Below are 15,732 nucleotides of genomic sequence, written 5' to 3' on the forward strand. Positions count from 1 at the left end.
TGCTGCTTTATCACCCCTGACATGTTATTGATCGCTTGAGTTTTATTTCCCTTTATGACCTTTCATTTCAGTAGTACTCTAGTAGACCTTAGAGGTTTAATAATGCTCAGAATAGGGCTGTTACACCTGCTATAAAGTCAGAAATAAAGAATATGTAAAGCTCAACTTAGTTTTTTGTTGTTTTAATAGAAAACCAAAGAACAGAGATTTAACAGCACTTTTTTTGCATACAGTCCCTTTTTTTTGCACAACTTAATCACTCACTAAAAATAAAAGGTGCGTGAAAAGAAAATACAGCAATTTTATAAATATAGGGCCCCAAAACCACCTGAAAAACATACCAAATGCACCAAATGTAGTGAGATGTTAGTTTAATATATTTGCACAAATATTCCGACAGTAAATAACACGTTAACCGCATGATCAGTGTCTTTTACTGTCAAGGTTTGGGCTTGGTTTTAAGGTCATACACCTGCCATTGTAACTAGTATACATGCGTTTCACTATTATTGCCTTTGTTATTTAAAAACTCTTTTCTCTCTTTTTTATAATATCTATCTAGAAAATAAGTTGTTCCTTTTATATTTCCTCTATTTCCTACCTTCTTTGATCACAAACATCACACATAGTTTGACTCTTTATGCTACAACACTCCAGTATACTCACTTACAGGCATCGTCGCCCCGTTAACTTGGCATTGCAATCATGACGGGGGAGGGAGGGAGGGAGGGAGCAGGGAGGGAGGACAAACATGTTGACCTCTGGGAAAAAGTGGAGGAGTCTGACATTGGCTACACCCCTGCGCCGCGCTACTCCAGGACGGAGGAGGGAGGGGGACGCGCGCAGCAGTTAGGCCGTCTGACATTTTGGAGCATTGACCTGAAAATGTTCTGCTGCCTCCTTTTGTTCTTCCGGACTTTTTGCGGCGAGCTAACGCCGGACACTGACTTTCTGAAGGAGGTCCGGGCTATCAGTTTCCTCTCCTGCTCCTTGATTTTGCACTGCAGGTGGCTCTGAATGGCAAAACCAAGGGACTCTGGGTCCACAGACGCCCCGTAGACCTCCCAAGTCATCCCTTGTTCATCCCAGACGACATCGTGGACGCTCTTTCCTTTCTCCTTCCCTGACTGGTCGTCCTCTTCTTCCTCTTTCTCCGGTTCTATCTTCTTTTTGCCAGACTTCGCCTCCTTCGTCTGGGCTTTACCTTTATCCTTTTGTTTAGGGCTTCCAGCTTTATTTTTAGCCGGTGCTGACTTTGATGTAGTGTTTGTTGCTGTTGTTGTTGGCAAGGCCTGGTTGGGCTTGGTTGTAACAGCAGCCTTAGACAGCGCAGTGTTGTTGCTGTCAGCAGATCCAGACTTGATAGCGCTGGCTGTCTCTGGGGGACTTCCTGATTTGAGAGAGGGAGCTTCAGCACTGCCGGTTTTCACTGCAGATTCTTTATTCTGGGAGTTACCTGTCTCTCCTGGCTCCTTGTGGTTGCTGTGTTCGATGTTGATTTGATAAACTGGCTGAGTGTTGCAGAATGGCGACCCTGTGTCTTTCGGCTTTGCTCCGAGCCTTTTGTCTTGTTGCTGGGACAAAGTTTCTGAGTGAAAAACCACACTCGCATTTTGATTTGGGCACATTTCGGCCTCAACAGTGAGCCTCTCTTGCCTTTGATCAGGCAGAGCACTCATGCTCATCCGATTTACTCCAACACCCCCGTCTGCTTGGTAAACCACAGCCAGGCTCCGCGTCTCTTCCCTCGCTCCACCGCTCGGCCTGCGAGTCGCAGCCAAGGGCAGCAAGCTCGGACTTGTGGCCACAGCCTTGCTGCACGTGTTAGCCACCGCCTGAACCTCTATATCATGACGCTGCTTGACCGGGGTGGACGACAGCGATGAGGTCATGGTGGAGGCCTCTCTGTACTGCTTGCAGGGCTGCTGCTGCTGCCCTTCACAGACAGCTGTGTGGGTCTGGCTGGCTTCCACGGCCACCTGCCCTTGTGCCGCCATGTTTTTTGTAGCCTGGGGCAGAGCGGAGGAGTCCGTCTGTAAAGACACCGGATGATGCTTATCTGAGGAGACTTGTGGTTTCTCCACTGGTAGTAAATCCTTCTCTTGGTGTGTCGAACTTGAACTCTTGAATGCATCTTTGCTCTTTGATGGAGGTATAGCAGTTGGCATGATTGGTACAGGTTGTGGAGCCTGCTGTGGACTGACAGCGCTTTTAGAGCAGATGTGTGATTGATCTGGCTCTTTAGGTTCCTGCGGTACAACAGCGTCCTTATTTTTGGGAGCTGAAATGCTCCCTTTTTTATCCTGTTGTGGTTCAGCATTTTGCCTTAACTCACAAGCTTTGTTAAGATTTCTATTACTTGGAGAAACGTGTTTATTTGTGTCCTCCCGTGCAGTAGCGTTAGCCGCAGACGTCATCTTTGCACACTCCTCCTCTGCTGCACTCGGCCCTTTTATTCTGCAGTCATTGGTCTGCGTGTCGACCTTTGACGGTGAAAGAGCAGGCGACACAGCGGCCTTACAGATTTCCTTCTCATCAGCCGGTCTTAACATCTCCATATTGGCGTTAGAATCCCTCCGGTCGCCTCCCACCTCACCCAACCCTTGAGACGGGTCAGGCATGTGTTTGTCTCCGCCCGTCACAAGCTCTGATTCTGCCTGGTTTCCATTAGTGGGTGCTGGCTTGTCCGACACAGTGCTGCTAACTGGTTCACCCCCCGTGGAAGCTGTTTTTATGGTGTTCATCGGAGAAGCAGTCAGAGGGAAGTTATCCGGTTTGTGGTCGGGAGAGGTGAGGGCGGGTTTTTGACAAACCTGGGACAGTTTGAGGTTGGGTTCTTTAGTCCAGTTGGCATTGGGCTCCTTATTGCCCAGCGTGTCCACCACAGCCAGCTGAGGCACCATCTGGACCGTCACTGTCCTTTTTGGGTTAGTTCCCATGCCGGATTCACTGTATCAGACTTGAAATATTGTCGTAATCCAGAGACGAGTCAACAGATGCACGATATCAGCCACTCTGTGCAATCTCCTAAAAGAGGAAATAAAAACACACTTAGTTTCATTCAGTGACTTTTAGCTTCACTTTTCATTAACTTAAATCTTTGATTAATCACACCTGACTCTCGTTTTAGTCCAGGCTTAGATGAGCATTATGCAAATTACTTCCTCTGTTTCTTTAAACAGCTATTAGGGTTCATTTGAATAATCAATGTCAGAATAAAAGCAAAGCACTTTAACAATCAATGACCCGTTTTAGCCTAATTTAACCACTGCTTTGAATGTGTTTCCAATCCTTTTGACTAATTAATCATAAGATACAATGATGATTACAATACTCTAATCAAAGTAATGTAAAGTGTGTGCTAGTGTGTCTCTCCAACAGGCTGTGATGTTGACTGTGGGCTAGCTACTGTAAATGTTGAGTCTTTTTAATCATCTTTAAAAGGAGCTTGTGATACGAAACAAATAAACTTACACTTAATGCAGGATTCAGGTCATGAAAAAACTGTATTTCTTTTATTTGAATGTTTTTAAAAACCTAAATTAAATAAGTTAAATCTCTTTCAAACTCCTTGATCCAACTGCATTCTCGAGGATAATCCCTGAGGAGTGTGCAAAGATGCTGCGTCAGACTAAAACAATGCAAAGAGTTGGAGATACAGGAAACAAAGTACAGCGATAACACTTTGACATATGTAGATGAGAGTGCTTACAGATACATTTTATGTTACAGTTTCTACATTAAGGGGGTTTTCATTGGACAAACAATCTTGTCTGCTTCCTTATTCATGTGCTTGCTTACAACCTAACTCTCATCTGAACCTCTGAATGTACCAAGAATGATCAGTGGTACAGCACAAGGACACAGAGGGCCTAACCCTATGATCTTCTGAAGTTGTAAATGTTTAATTACTGTGTTATTAATAGACAACGTCATGTTAAAATGCACATCTCATATTGGGCTATATATATGTGTCGAATTTTTCTTATCCACCATAGAGCAGAAAAGGATGCTTGAATAAATAAGACACAGAGGCATCAGATCATTTGTCCTGCAGAGACTTCATGTTCACCATTCGGTGACGAGGCAGTGGTCAGCCTGTGTGGACTTTTTTTCTTTTACAGTTTCAGAGGAGGGAAACATGAAGGAAATATGGAACACATGTTCTGCAAGCGTTCATAGAGATGTGCTTATTACATCTAAGCCTCAGGTGTACAGAAACTACTCGTCATAAATCTCTTTCAAATGTGAACTCACTGTCGGTTATCCTGCTAGTATCAGCCATGAGATGCAGGCCATTACATCGGCTGAGAGAGAATCCATATTGTGCATCCCTACTTTACAGCACTGTTTACATACCTACACTGTAAATCAATGATTCTCTGAAACTGACTGTGATGAATTACCCTGCAAACACCAAACACACTGTAAGTGTTTCCTGAAAACAACCTCATCTTAAGTTCCTTCTCTGTCACGGCACATTTAGTGCACAGACTAAGTGTGTGTATTCAGATGCCTTTTTTTGTCCTGTAATCAATCTTGTTTAAATCCCACCTATTGACCCACAATGTCTCCGGTCTGTTCATCCTCATCCTCAACATGATGAAGACTGTCTCCTAAAAGTGTACAAGCATCTGGGCCAATTCTGCAACCAATGTGCCAGCGCTTAGCACAGGTCTGAAATATCTGACTCTCTAGAGTCAGACAGATGAATTGCACTGTGATCAAGACTTGAGAGATCATCAAGAAAAAAACAGCTTATAGGTTACATCCAAAGAGGAGGAAGCACCACCGAATGATTAAGCAGCAAGTTGGCCATTTCCTTTATTACTGATGATAAACCATTCTGCATAATGTGCCCCTCATTTAAAGGGAACTAAGGTTAAGAGCAGCCTTGATTTGTGGGTTTTTCCCTCTTTTTCTCACAACAAGAAGCAACATCACAAGTCTGCACATCGCTTCTCTTTGGGATGGACAACAAACAGGATCAGCTCATGTTTATGTCTGTGGATTAAATAAATAAGATCTGTTTCTAAATGCATTTAAAAGTCTGATTGAATGAAAAAAGACTAGTAAGCTTCTGTTTTGGGTCATGGGTAGGTGCAGCCTGTTTGTGTGTGCATCTGCGTGTCTGTTATCAAAGCGCAAATATTTATGGCAAACATATCCTCACTGTAATTATAAATTCGTAAATTAAAACGCCCTGGTGTCCGGGCTTTTTTTTTTTTTTTTGCCTGCAGCAGTTTAAAGAAAACATTAGGAGTGCATGCAGAATGTGGATTCATGCACATCGGCAAACATTGCACACATGAAAGTGGTGCACACCACCGATCCGGGCCAATTAAAGATCTATATGTCATGCTCTGTATATGCGGTCCCGTCCCACCCCAACATCCCAGAGGCCACTGCTATGTGCTGATTCGATTTGACCTTGCGGACAAATTCATCATCTGAAACGAAGGAAACCAGAGTCTGATGAAAAAAACACAAGAGGATGGCTTACCTTCAGAGACGCTTTATGTCCCGCACCTTGGGGTGCCGTTTGCGCGTCCGTGTCAGCGAGATGAGGCAAAACCCTGGAAATGAATATGGAAAATCAGCGGTGTGTCGGTGACTGAAAAGCCACGCCCTCCGCCAGAATCAGGCTCTTTTTATTGGTATCGATCCTCCACGGGAAAGCGCAAAAATTTAAGCGCCCTGACTGACTACTGACTGACTGACTGACTGACGAACCGTGCGCAATGAGTCACCGCGGTCCGACCGATGGATGCAGCCCTCTGAGGTCTTTACTGGCGTTGAATCATGCCAGAACAAAAGTGGACCTTTCGTAAAATAGACCTCTCATTGGTGTGTTCTATCCCAGACTGAGCGGGGTCCAGCATGCATGCAGGCAGCGTGGTGCAGCAGCAGAGTAAAGCAGATGAATGGATGGAGGAGAGGAGGAGGATGGAGGCAGCACCAGCCGCAGGAGCGTCACCTGCTCTTCAAATTGATTACTTTTTGATCCTAGCATTATTATCCGTCTCCTGAGAAAAGCTGCAATATTCTAAGAGGATGGATGGGCTAACATTGTTGTGAATTCTTATGGGGACACCTGTGTGTTGCTTGCAGTATGTGGATTATTAAGGGATATCAGGTTGTATTTCTGAGTCGAATCAGGTACTTTTACATTACAAAGTGTATTTTTTAAACTTTTTTTCTTTGAGATTGTTTAAGCTGGATAAATGATCTTTTTAATCGGAGGTGAAGCTTGGTGTCATGAAGAGTTTTGCTCCCTAAATAAGAGAGTGGTAGTGCTTCTAACGTAGGAAAGGAGAGTGTGTTTGTCACTATGTGCTTACTTATCTTTATAAGGACAGTGGCATGCTCAGACTGGCGGTTCCAGATCCAGATCCCTAAGAGGTCAAAAGATTGGGATACAGTTGACATCAAATAGCAAAGACTTTGGTAAGGGGGTGATATAGAGCCATATTATGAAAGAAAATTAAAGGGACATCTCAATGATTTCAAACCATTGCTCTCTGCCAGATGAATTACTTGACAGGCCTATTGGGCTTAAGAGGGCACGGAGCCCCTAGACCAGAGCCTCTGCTTAAAGTGGCTGTTAACTTCCTGTTGGAAAGACAATGCAACAACACAAAACGACCACAAAAAGACACCAAACAATAAAAAACAGAGACAAAAAACAACAAGAGAGAGAGAGAGAGGAACACAACACAAACAGGTCAACTGTCAGTCTTTCTCCTACAGGAGATTTGGGGGGCATTTTTACATGTCTGTGCAAAGAGTGTCATACTCCACCCATGTTCTTTGCCATAGTGTGTTTGTTTGAAATGGCAGCATTGTTGTTCCTAATTATGACAGACTATTTTCTTGAATCACTGCCTTGATAACAAACTAATTTAGAACAAGCTATTTTTTCAGGATAAGTTGAGTCAGTTGAACTTCACCTCTGAAGGTGAGCCAGATCTATGATCAAAACATTCAAAGTCTCCATTTAATGCAAGTGATCACTTCAGTGCTGTTATAACTGATTCAATATCAGTATTACAGACGACCTCCTTGGCCTAGGGTAATTTCTAAAACTGTTATTATAACCTAAGTGGTTACTGTGGGGATTCAGTTTTCAAACATAGCCGTGGACTGAGGCAGGAGCTCCTCCTGGAATGCAGTAATTGTACAGAATAGACCTCCTGCCTTTAAAAGCCCAGAGGGACTGATTAGGTGAGGAGGTAGACCGAGACTTAATTACAGTCGAATGCAGCATTCGGCGAGCAAACCAGGGTGGCTGCACACACATGTTGTAGAGCCAGACTTTTACTTCTGGGTGAGAGAGCTTGTGTGCAGCCAGTTAAAGTTACAGTTGTGATTATAATCTCTAGATAATAATTTCTGGTCTGCTGCCACTATGTAAGACACTCAGAACATGTAAGAGTCTACATTAATTGGATCTAGAATAATAGAGGCTTAGAGCCAAATACCAGAATAATAATATGATTGGTTTGTTAAAAAAAAAGGCTTTGTTATAGATTTAATAAAACACAGGGAATGATATTGTGGATCTGGCATCATCTTGTGGTTCAATTGGGAAATGCAAACACCTTCCTTATTTGAAACCAACCTTAAGAAGGCGAATCTCTTTGTGAGGACATGATGAGTCAGTGGGTTGATACTCTACTATTCTACATCTACTACCAAGTTTATGCATAGAATACATGATTTTTGCATTCTGTAGGTGCGCACAAAGCCTATGCACTGAAAACAAGATATGGGCACTAGATGGCGCTGCAGCAGCGATAAACACATAATAGACAAGCCGCTGACATGCTGGCGTGTGCTATGTTCAAACACATCACGTAAATCCCTCTTACAATAAATTCAACCGACGTTTCTGGCAGTGCGTCCGCCATTTTTGGCAGATATTATTAACCATGTACTCTTTTGAAAAAAATATAACAAACCACATATAAAAGTTAAACGAAAGTGGGCATATTACCTAAACCATTCTCAACTTACCTAGTACGTGATGTTGCTTGAATTGTAACGGCTGTGTGTCTGGTGGGAACCTGAACGCATCGGAGCCAGACTGTTGTCAAGAGAAGCGTTGCTAACATTGTCACACGACATTTAGCACGTAAGTGAAGATAAGTTTGGGAAGATATTTGTCAGACAACATTATCTCTGCAACAGAAGGGTAAGATTAAATTCAGCGTATTGCTCTTTAATATGATTACAAAGGAAAGTAGTGCTCGCGAGACAAACTAAACTGGGTTAACATAGCTTGATAGCTAACAGTAGGGGGAATACAGTGACTACCTGTTGTCTGAACCGGTTACCTATCGTGTGAGTTTTTAAGCTTCTTAGCCAAGTGATTTTATTCAAATTAAAGGTAGTTTCATAGCAGTTTGGTAATGTGAAGTGGCCAGGGTGCTTACTAAGGTGCCACTGAACTCACCGAGTCTTTGCCGTTGAAACATCAACTGAGTGGTCACTAGTTAGCATTAGCGTGCATGCTAGCTCCCACAGTGCTATTATTTTAGTTGTTCGACGGTTAGCTAGACTTCTGCCGTTAGCTATCCCTGTCACATACAGACGCGGTAGTTTAACTGTAGGTTATGTATTTATATTTGAATATGCTGATGTCCTCATACATTGAATAAGGAATTAACCTTGTTTGAAACACAGGATGTTGCCTCAACTGCTCCGAACAGTGGCCATTGTCATTATGACACAGACCTTTAGCGTTGGAGCGCTGCTCATAATGATGACATTGTGGCAAGTGTCGTATGACAGAGGCGGAGGAAGTGTAACATTCTTTAACGTTACTGTAGTAAAACCATATGGTAAATACTCAAAGTCTAACCCTAACCCTACACAAAGTCCTATTCGGAAACTAATCAGAAAGAAATGGTCTTTATGAGTGTATGTAATATCTTATTATGTACAATGTATGTTTTCATGTTTAAGCATCATAATTATTTCCAATACGGCTGTATCTGCTTTAATTTCTTGATAAAGAAAACAAAATAGTGAAATATAGTGATAATAAATTTAACAATACACTACTAAAATTTAAGACTAGAAAAAGTACCCAATTGTCATGTTTGAGAAGCAGAAACGTTTTAATGTTTCAGGTATTTATAACTAATTTGAATAATCATGTTAATGTTAATATGCAGGGTTTTTTTAGAATGTTTGATTACATAAATTAATTTTGATTGCAGGACTTTATTAGACTATTGTTTTATTTATTTATTACAAAGTAGTTATAAATTCCAACATAGACATAGGTGGAGGATGAGCTTGGAAAGTACTATAACAGTCACCCTGCATGACAATAGGACTGGGCGATATGGCCAAAATCCTATATCACAATATAGGATTTTCCATATCTTAATATTGATATATATCATGATATCATGTTTTCTGGTAATTTAACAAATAATTGATCAATATGATATAACCACATGGTAAAGCCAATTTTTGGATAATCCTGAGTGAATTACAAATGAAAAGTATGGCGTTTCCGTTTTCGCTTGGGCTGAGCCTGAGTGCTTTTCTGCATATTATTGTCTATGTTAATAAACAGCGCCTCCCTCTATGGTAGGCTCCAGGTTCACTACCACGTGCAAGGATTAGAACATAAAGCATTGTCAAAATGATGTTAAAAATAGTCATAAAGCAGTTCAGCTGCTTGTTTTGTGACATCACGATAGAGACGATATAGAAAAACACATATGATAGACATTTTCATATTGTTTTAAAGATATATATTGTCATATTGCCCAGCCCTACATGACAATTTAGATATTCTTTGGTTTTCATAACATCTTACTTATTCTTCAAACTGCCAATTAGCTTGAAAATCCAAAGCTTGTCAGAACATTTCTTTTCCCTAGAATAAAAATCTAAGGGGTCTAAATTATTCCTGATGCATAAAACATCCATCCTGGTGGAACTTATTCAGACACCCTTTTCAGCAATTCAGTCTTAACATGGTGGCGCATCAGGCAAGTGTTAAAAATGTGTATTAGACTGTCAGACTTTTCAGCTTGAATTTTTCAAGCGGCCTGTGCCTTCTCTCTATCCAGAAAATGCTGGGATATATCTGGCAGTATGTCTACACATCCTTCCTGAGATACTGGCTGAAGTGGCTCATTAGGCAGGCAACAGGCAAATGTGAGCTGCAGAGAATATGCTCTGGACACAAGCCTGGGGCAACACGGACAGCAAAAGCTGGTGAGTCAAATTATACCAAATCTGGTAAACCTACCTTCTTATAATAATTTTCTGCCATTTTATTTATGTGCTTCTTATTTTCTGTTTTAGAATATTCTCTCCGGTCATCCAAGAACAAGGTGAGAGGATGTTACTTTTGTTTATGAGATTGTGAGGTTATACATAGAAAGTGGTTTGTAGGGGAAGTTTGTTTGACTGCTTTCAATTTCCATGGAGAGCTTCAGTAGCTGTGGTTTTACAATAGCTTTCAGTACAGTCTAAACTTCAATACACACTTTGTGAGCAACTGCAAAGTAAAATAAATTTTTAAATCCCACAAAAAAAATCATAATGTATACAGTATAAATATTTAGACAATGGGATGGAAAACAGTCTTCGCAGGGTGGACGTGAAGCCCTTAACAATGTTAACAGGGTCAGAAATCAAGAAGTACCACCTGAGCAGCAACATGGAGCTTTGATAGCAAACATAGTGTGCTTGTCAGGATGCCAGGATTGGGGTAATTTCATCCCATTTTTTAGATTTTGACAATGATCTCACTGCAGAAGCTGTGATATAGAAACCTGAATATTTGGCGGTAATGGTTTAACTGAGCGGTTCCACAGAGAAATGTGAAGGAAACGCCTCCTGCTTAACGTACATTACAGTTTATTATCTGTGAACTCCATTAAGGACACATCCTCTCAACTTTATCAGGACTTATCTTTCAGCCCGCTTGCCAAGCTCAGATGAGTCGACTCTACTTGTCGTTTTTGATTATAGCTAGATAAGCATTTTCTGATCAACAGTCCATTCAGTGTGGAAGCAGAAGTGCTTTGTCATCCGTTTTTATCGTGTGATGTTGACTTTGAAAGGTTCGTCTGTAAATATGGTTGACAGCATGGATTATATAGCAGCAGCTGTGCTAGTTTTCAATGTTGTATATTGCTGTATCATTACTTTTCTGAGACTTCCTCCTTCTTCTTCTCTGCAGACTTTAAGAGGAGCTTTGGAAACCAACAAGAATAAATTAGAGCAATGTGTGGATCAAATCATGAAAGAGAAGAGTGTCAAGCCCCAGAAAGACCCACTGTAAGATTACTTCTTGTCTTAGTTTATTGTGAGGTTGATATGATGTCCAAATCATATTTAGTAAAGTGTCATATTCTCATAAATGTGTTAATGTTTTGTTTACTCTCGTTTCTTTTCTAGGTTTAGGGAAAACCTTCACATCTGTCTGTTACAGATTACAGGCTACAACAGCCTGTTTACATCTGTGGAAGACTTGAGAAAGGAAACCTTTGACTCAGAGAACCAAGAAAATGAGACCATGCTGCTGAAGGTGTGTTTTCCTGCTTCTGGATCCGTGCATGAGTAAACCAGTTGTTGTGTATATTTAAACAGGATGGCTTACTGCAAATAAGTACACTTCCAAACGTGCATCAGTTTCTGTGCATTTCTAAATTGATTGACAGTTGCATTTTTATTGTATTGTGAAGTAATGCACTCTGGTAAAGCAAACACATAGAAAGTAGTTGAGGCTTTTAAAAGGAAAACGCATATTTGATATCTGTGGAATTAAAGGGCCGGTTCACTGATTTTCAACCTCAGTCCTATCATGCTGTTATGGGGAGCTGATGCCATTATGGTAGAAAAAAATGCAATTTAGCTCTGTGCCTTTGGAGGACGCTATCCGCTTCTTCAATGGGCCCTGGAAAACCTCCTCTACACTATGTAAAACGCATCATCTGGCGAAGGCCAGGGAGCTTGCTAAACTACACTTCCTCAATCTAGGACGCCCGCCTCCGATGTCATGTGTTGTTCATAATCGTCAGGTTTGAAATGTAGACTGCAGACTCGAAGATTTATTTAGATGATCCACCGGTATATTCCCATTGTATTTCAAATTCTGTACCACTCTGAGCCATTGCCTGCAGCGAAAACGGTAGTATTTCACTCCAGCGTCTCTCGCTGGGCCGTTCCATTCAGAGGGAGGGGTGCAATGCACCCTGGGTGTTGTAGTAATGTAGAATGGGCGAAACCACCAGCTGTTTGTACAATTTTCTCCACAGCTATGGCGCCAATTTCAAGTATTATTGCTTCTATCGATTACAGAGAACACCAGCTTTGACTGACAGTGGGTTTTCCAGGGGCCAATTTCTCCTTTAAAGAAATAAATCCACAATAGACAACAATTAAAGATAACAGTATAGGAAGTATTCATTTTCAATCTAAGGTATTAGGGACAAATTCCCATTTTGCATTATTATACCCCTAACTCATAACAGTGGCAATTACAGGGTGTAACCTACTAATTTGTGCTCTCAGCTCTGGGACCTGTTGATGCCAACCACCAAACTGGAGTCCAGGATAACCAAACAGTGGGGAGACATTGGATTCCAAGGAGACGACCCAAAGACAGACTTCAGAGGAATGGGCATGCTGGGCCTTATCAATCTTGTGTGAGTCCTCAATGAATAACAATGAGACATTTATTAACTAAGGTATAAAGATCTTCAAAAAATGTTAGTGCTGAGCCTTCAGACCATTCCGAAACTTTGGCCCTTGTCTTAATGCTGTATCTATGATGGAAATACTTTGTTTTACTTACATGGTTATATGTACATCACATTTTGTACATGCACAGTGTTTTTACAGGCTAAGACTTCTGAGTAGTTTCATAAGTGTTACCTTGTCGCAAAGCAAGGAAAATAATGGTTAAACAAGTCAATAAGATTAAAAACAGCAGCAAAACATATAAAGAGTGAGGCACAGCAGAGATACAGAAAGCTGACTGAGCAAGACAAACACATCAGCTGAGTGTCAATAGGAGCCTGCTATGCAATCCCAAACTGACAAGGAAACTCACAGTCAGCTGGACTTGTACATTCTTCTATTCTAAATGAAGCCAAGCAACACTGCAGACAAGGCTGTTACATACAGATTCACACCATTGCTCGGTTTCTTAGTTTAGATGATTTACACACATAAACAGTTTCATATTTACAACCATACATGTGAAAAAAGCTGCATTTTTTAAGCCTTCTCGAATCTTTGTCGAATAATTTTAAATAGGAACATATACAGGGAGGATTTGCAGATCTCTCTCATCAATTCATCTGTGTTGCATGTGTTCACTTTGCTTTCCAGCTCACTGTGTAGTAATCTATGTTGTCAAATGCTGTGACTTCTGTAACAAATTAAAGCTGTTGCAGAATATTGATAGAAAGAAGACCGTTATTATCCTCTTGAGTCTTTAAAATGAGAAAAACAGACTTATTTTACTTTAAAGATGCAAAAAATACACAATATAAGACCATATTAAAACACTTTTTTTTTTTTATGCCACATAGCATGCACTAACAGGTGCCTTTTTCAGATTAATAGCATATATACTACCCACAAAGATAAACATGACTTATTTTAGTCTACAAAAGATGCATTTGAAAAAATTATTTATAACAACAGAATTATTATTGCCCATTTATAACACTTTAAGAGCCATCCCTACGGAGACTTTGTTACTCTTTATGCTATAATGCAAAATTACAAGCGCAGAATAGTGACAACACATGAACACATGTTGCAATTGTTTCACACATCTAGAATTAAAATCAATAATTTTCTTTTTTTTTTTATTGGATGCAATCTTCTTCCGTGACAAAATTTGTCCCCTACATTACCTTTCATTTAACTTGACAACTAACAGCCCGCTAAGCTAGCAGCAGCTAACGTAACCTCAAGTTGCTAGCTAGGAAGAGATGAGGAGCAGGGTACAGAGGTCCTGCAAGCTCACTTCTTTTTAACTCTACACCCCTGGTTTTTTTTCACCTTCTCTGATATAAGATCAACATTTCAGGAAGTGTATCAGATCTGTGCAGCGCTCTCTTCCACAAATGCAGGCACATGGACTTAAAGGGTTCTCCTTTTAAAGGTTCTGATTGTTGCCAGTGAACATAATATAATCTCTTTAAATCAGCATTTATAAGCAAATTAAATTTGGTTTTATTTTTACAATAATCTAATTACATATTTTTCCTCTGTTGCAGTTTCTTCAGTGAAAACTACACAGAGGAGGCTCGTCAGGTGTTGTCCCACGCAAACCATCCTAAACTGGGGTAAGAGACATTCATACATGCACAGTGTTAGTTAGTATTTTGTCATCAGCTACAGTTCACTGTGTTCACCGTGTCTTCCATGGGCATGGGTTTTGTCATGTAAATTATGCTAATTGAGTGTCCCTTCTCATATATTAGTTATTCATATGCCATCGTTGGGATCAACTTGACAGAGATGGCCTACAGCCTTCTGAAGAGTGGTGCTTTGAAACCTCATTTCTACAACAAAGTACTGGGAACACCTGACCTCCAGGACTTTCATCAGCTATACTGTGAGTAGAAGAATCATTGATGTGTGTCAAGCTTTCTATCTGCTTAAAAAAAACACCAAACAAAAGGAAACGAAGTGTTGCTGGCTTCTGTTCTTTAAAATAAAGACTTTAAAAGTATGTTTCTCCTTTTTCAGGTTATCTGGCGTATGAATTTGATAAATTCTGGGTCGCAGAAGAGCCAGAGAGCATCATGCATTTCAACCAGTACAGAGAAAAGTTCCATAACATAGTCAAGACGCACCTACTGGACCCTGATGTATCTCTTACATTGACTGTCCGCTCTAAAAACTAAGAGAAATCGAAAGTCCTCCCTCACCTCTCCATGGACCCAGAAACATAAAAGCAGACTGAAGCCAGTGATGTTCCTCAGAAACTGGAAAAAAAAAATCCTCTTGCGTTTGGTTTTGTGATAAGTCATGCCCTGTACATCTCGTCAGTGATAGCTAACTGTTTTCAAAATACAGCACAAAACTATCAGCCTATACCTCAAAAAGCACCATTCCGATGTGTAATTAACCCTCAGTAAGAGGCTGCTGTGGGCGACTTCTTTTGCGATAACGGGTCTCTGTGGTAAGGGTTAACGCACTTTCAGTGAGCACGCAGCCAGATTGTTGCAGTAAAAGACAGTTAATGAAAAATTGTGAATTAACTTCCATGTTTGTAGCTGTCTTTTTTGTACCTAGGTAAACAAGACTTATGTGCATGTTTTAATGTCTCCCCACCTGTATTTTTTAATATAGGTGATGTGCATCAAAACAGTTGTTTGCCTCAATTTTCTTAATTGTATTTGTCTAAATACTGCATTTTTATAACCTGTTATATTTATGCTGTGATCTGCTTTTGAGGAAGGTATGTAATGATTAACACGTCTTACTCAAAGTTAATAAATACACAATTTGATGTTTTGAAATGTGTTTCATGTTGTGTAAGTGTTAGTTCAGGTTAATAAGCAAGCGTAAAGTCTGTAAAACAAGTGGAATATATTTAGGGGTTGTTTTACATGTTATTCTGGGCAGCAGTGTTACGTCTAATATAAAGGTGCACTGATTTAAACTGCCTGTACATGCAGCAGATTACCGTGTTTTAAAGTGCAAACTCAGCTTATCAAAGTAGGTTAACACTTC

The 15,732-nt window shown here is 40.6% G+C and overlaps 2 protein-coding genes across 3 annotated transcripts; one reads left to right on the forward strand and one right to left on the reverse strand.

Moving 5' to 3' along the window:
- Nucleotides 1-224: 224 nt before the first annotated feature.
- On the reverse strand, nt 225-2,939 carry gprin3b (GPRIN family member 3b). The gene has a single exon (XM_069666335.1). It carries the CDS (start codon nt 2,937-2,939, stop codon nt 810-812), a length of 2,130 nt encoding a protein of 709 aa, XP_069522436.1. The 3' UTR covers nt 225-809.
- A 5,120-nt stretch (nt 2,940-8,059) lies between these two features.
- On the forward strand, nt 8,060-15,452 carry elmod2 (ELMO/CED-12 domain containing 2). 2 transcript variants are annotated; one of them, XM_069665661.1, is made up of 9 exons: nt 8,060-8,134; nt 10,092-10,239; nt 10,330-10,358; nt 11,213-11,310; nt 11,431-11,560; nt 12,547-12,680; nt 14,268-14,336; nt 14,475-14,608; nt 14,743-15,452. In XM_069665661.1, the coding sequence occupies exons 2-9, from the start codon at nt 10,095-10,097 to the stop codon at nt 14,898-14,900; spliced, it is 897 nt and encodes a 298-aa protein (XP_069521762.1). In that variant the 5' UTR covers nt 8,060-8,134; nt 10,092-10,094; the 3' UTR covers nt 14,901-15,452. The 2 variants fall into 2 exon arrangements, with proteins under 2 accessions (XP_069521762.1, XP_069521761.1); XM_069665660.1 differs by having other exon boundaries at nt 8,067-8,194.
- The last annotated feature ends 280 nt before the right edge of the window (nt 15,453-15,732 follow it).

This window comes from Semicossyphus pulcher, unplaced genomic scaffold, assembly GCF_022749685.1.
Source record: "Semicossyphus pulcher isolate SPU_LCO1_2020_fin unplaced genomic scaffold, fSemPul1.0.p SCAF_17, whole genome shotgun sequence".
NCBI classification, from domain to species: domain Eukaryota; kingdom Metazoa; phylum Chordata; class Actinopteri; order Labriformes; family Labridae; genus Semicossyphus; species Semicossyphus pulcher.

Coding starts and splice junctions, on each gene's coding strand:
- gprin3b (XM_069666335.1), bottom strand. CDS start 2,939: ATGGGAACTAACCCAAAAAGGACAGTGACGGTCCAGATGGTGCCTCAG.
- elmod2 (XM_069665661.1), top strand. CDS start 10,095: ATGCTGGGATATATCTGGCAGTATGTCTACACATCCTTCCTGAGATAC. Junction 10,359..11,212: donor TCCGGTCATCCAAGAACAAG/GTGAGAGGATGT, acceptor TCTTCTCTGCAG/ACTTTAAGAGGAGCTTTGGA. Junction 12,681..14,267: donor CTGGGCCTTATCAATCTTGT/GTGAGTCCTCAA, acceptor CCTCTGTTGCAG/TTTCTTCAGTGAAAACTACA.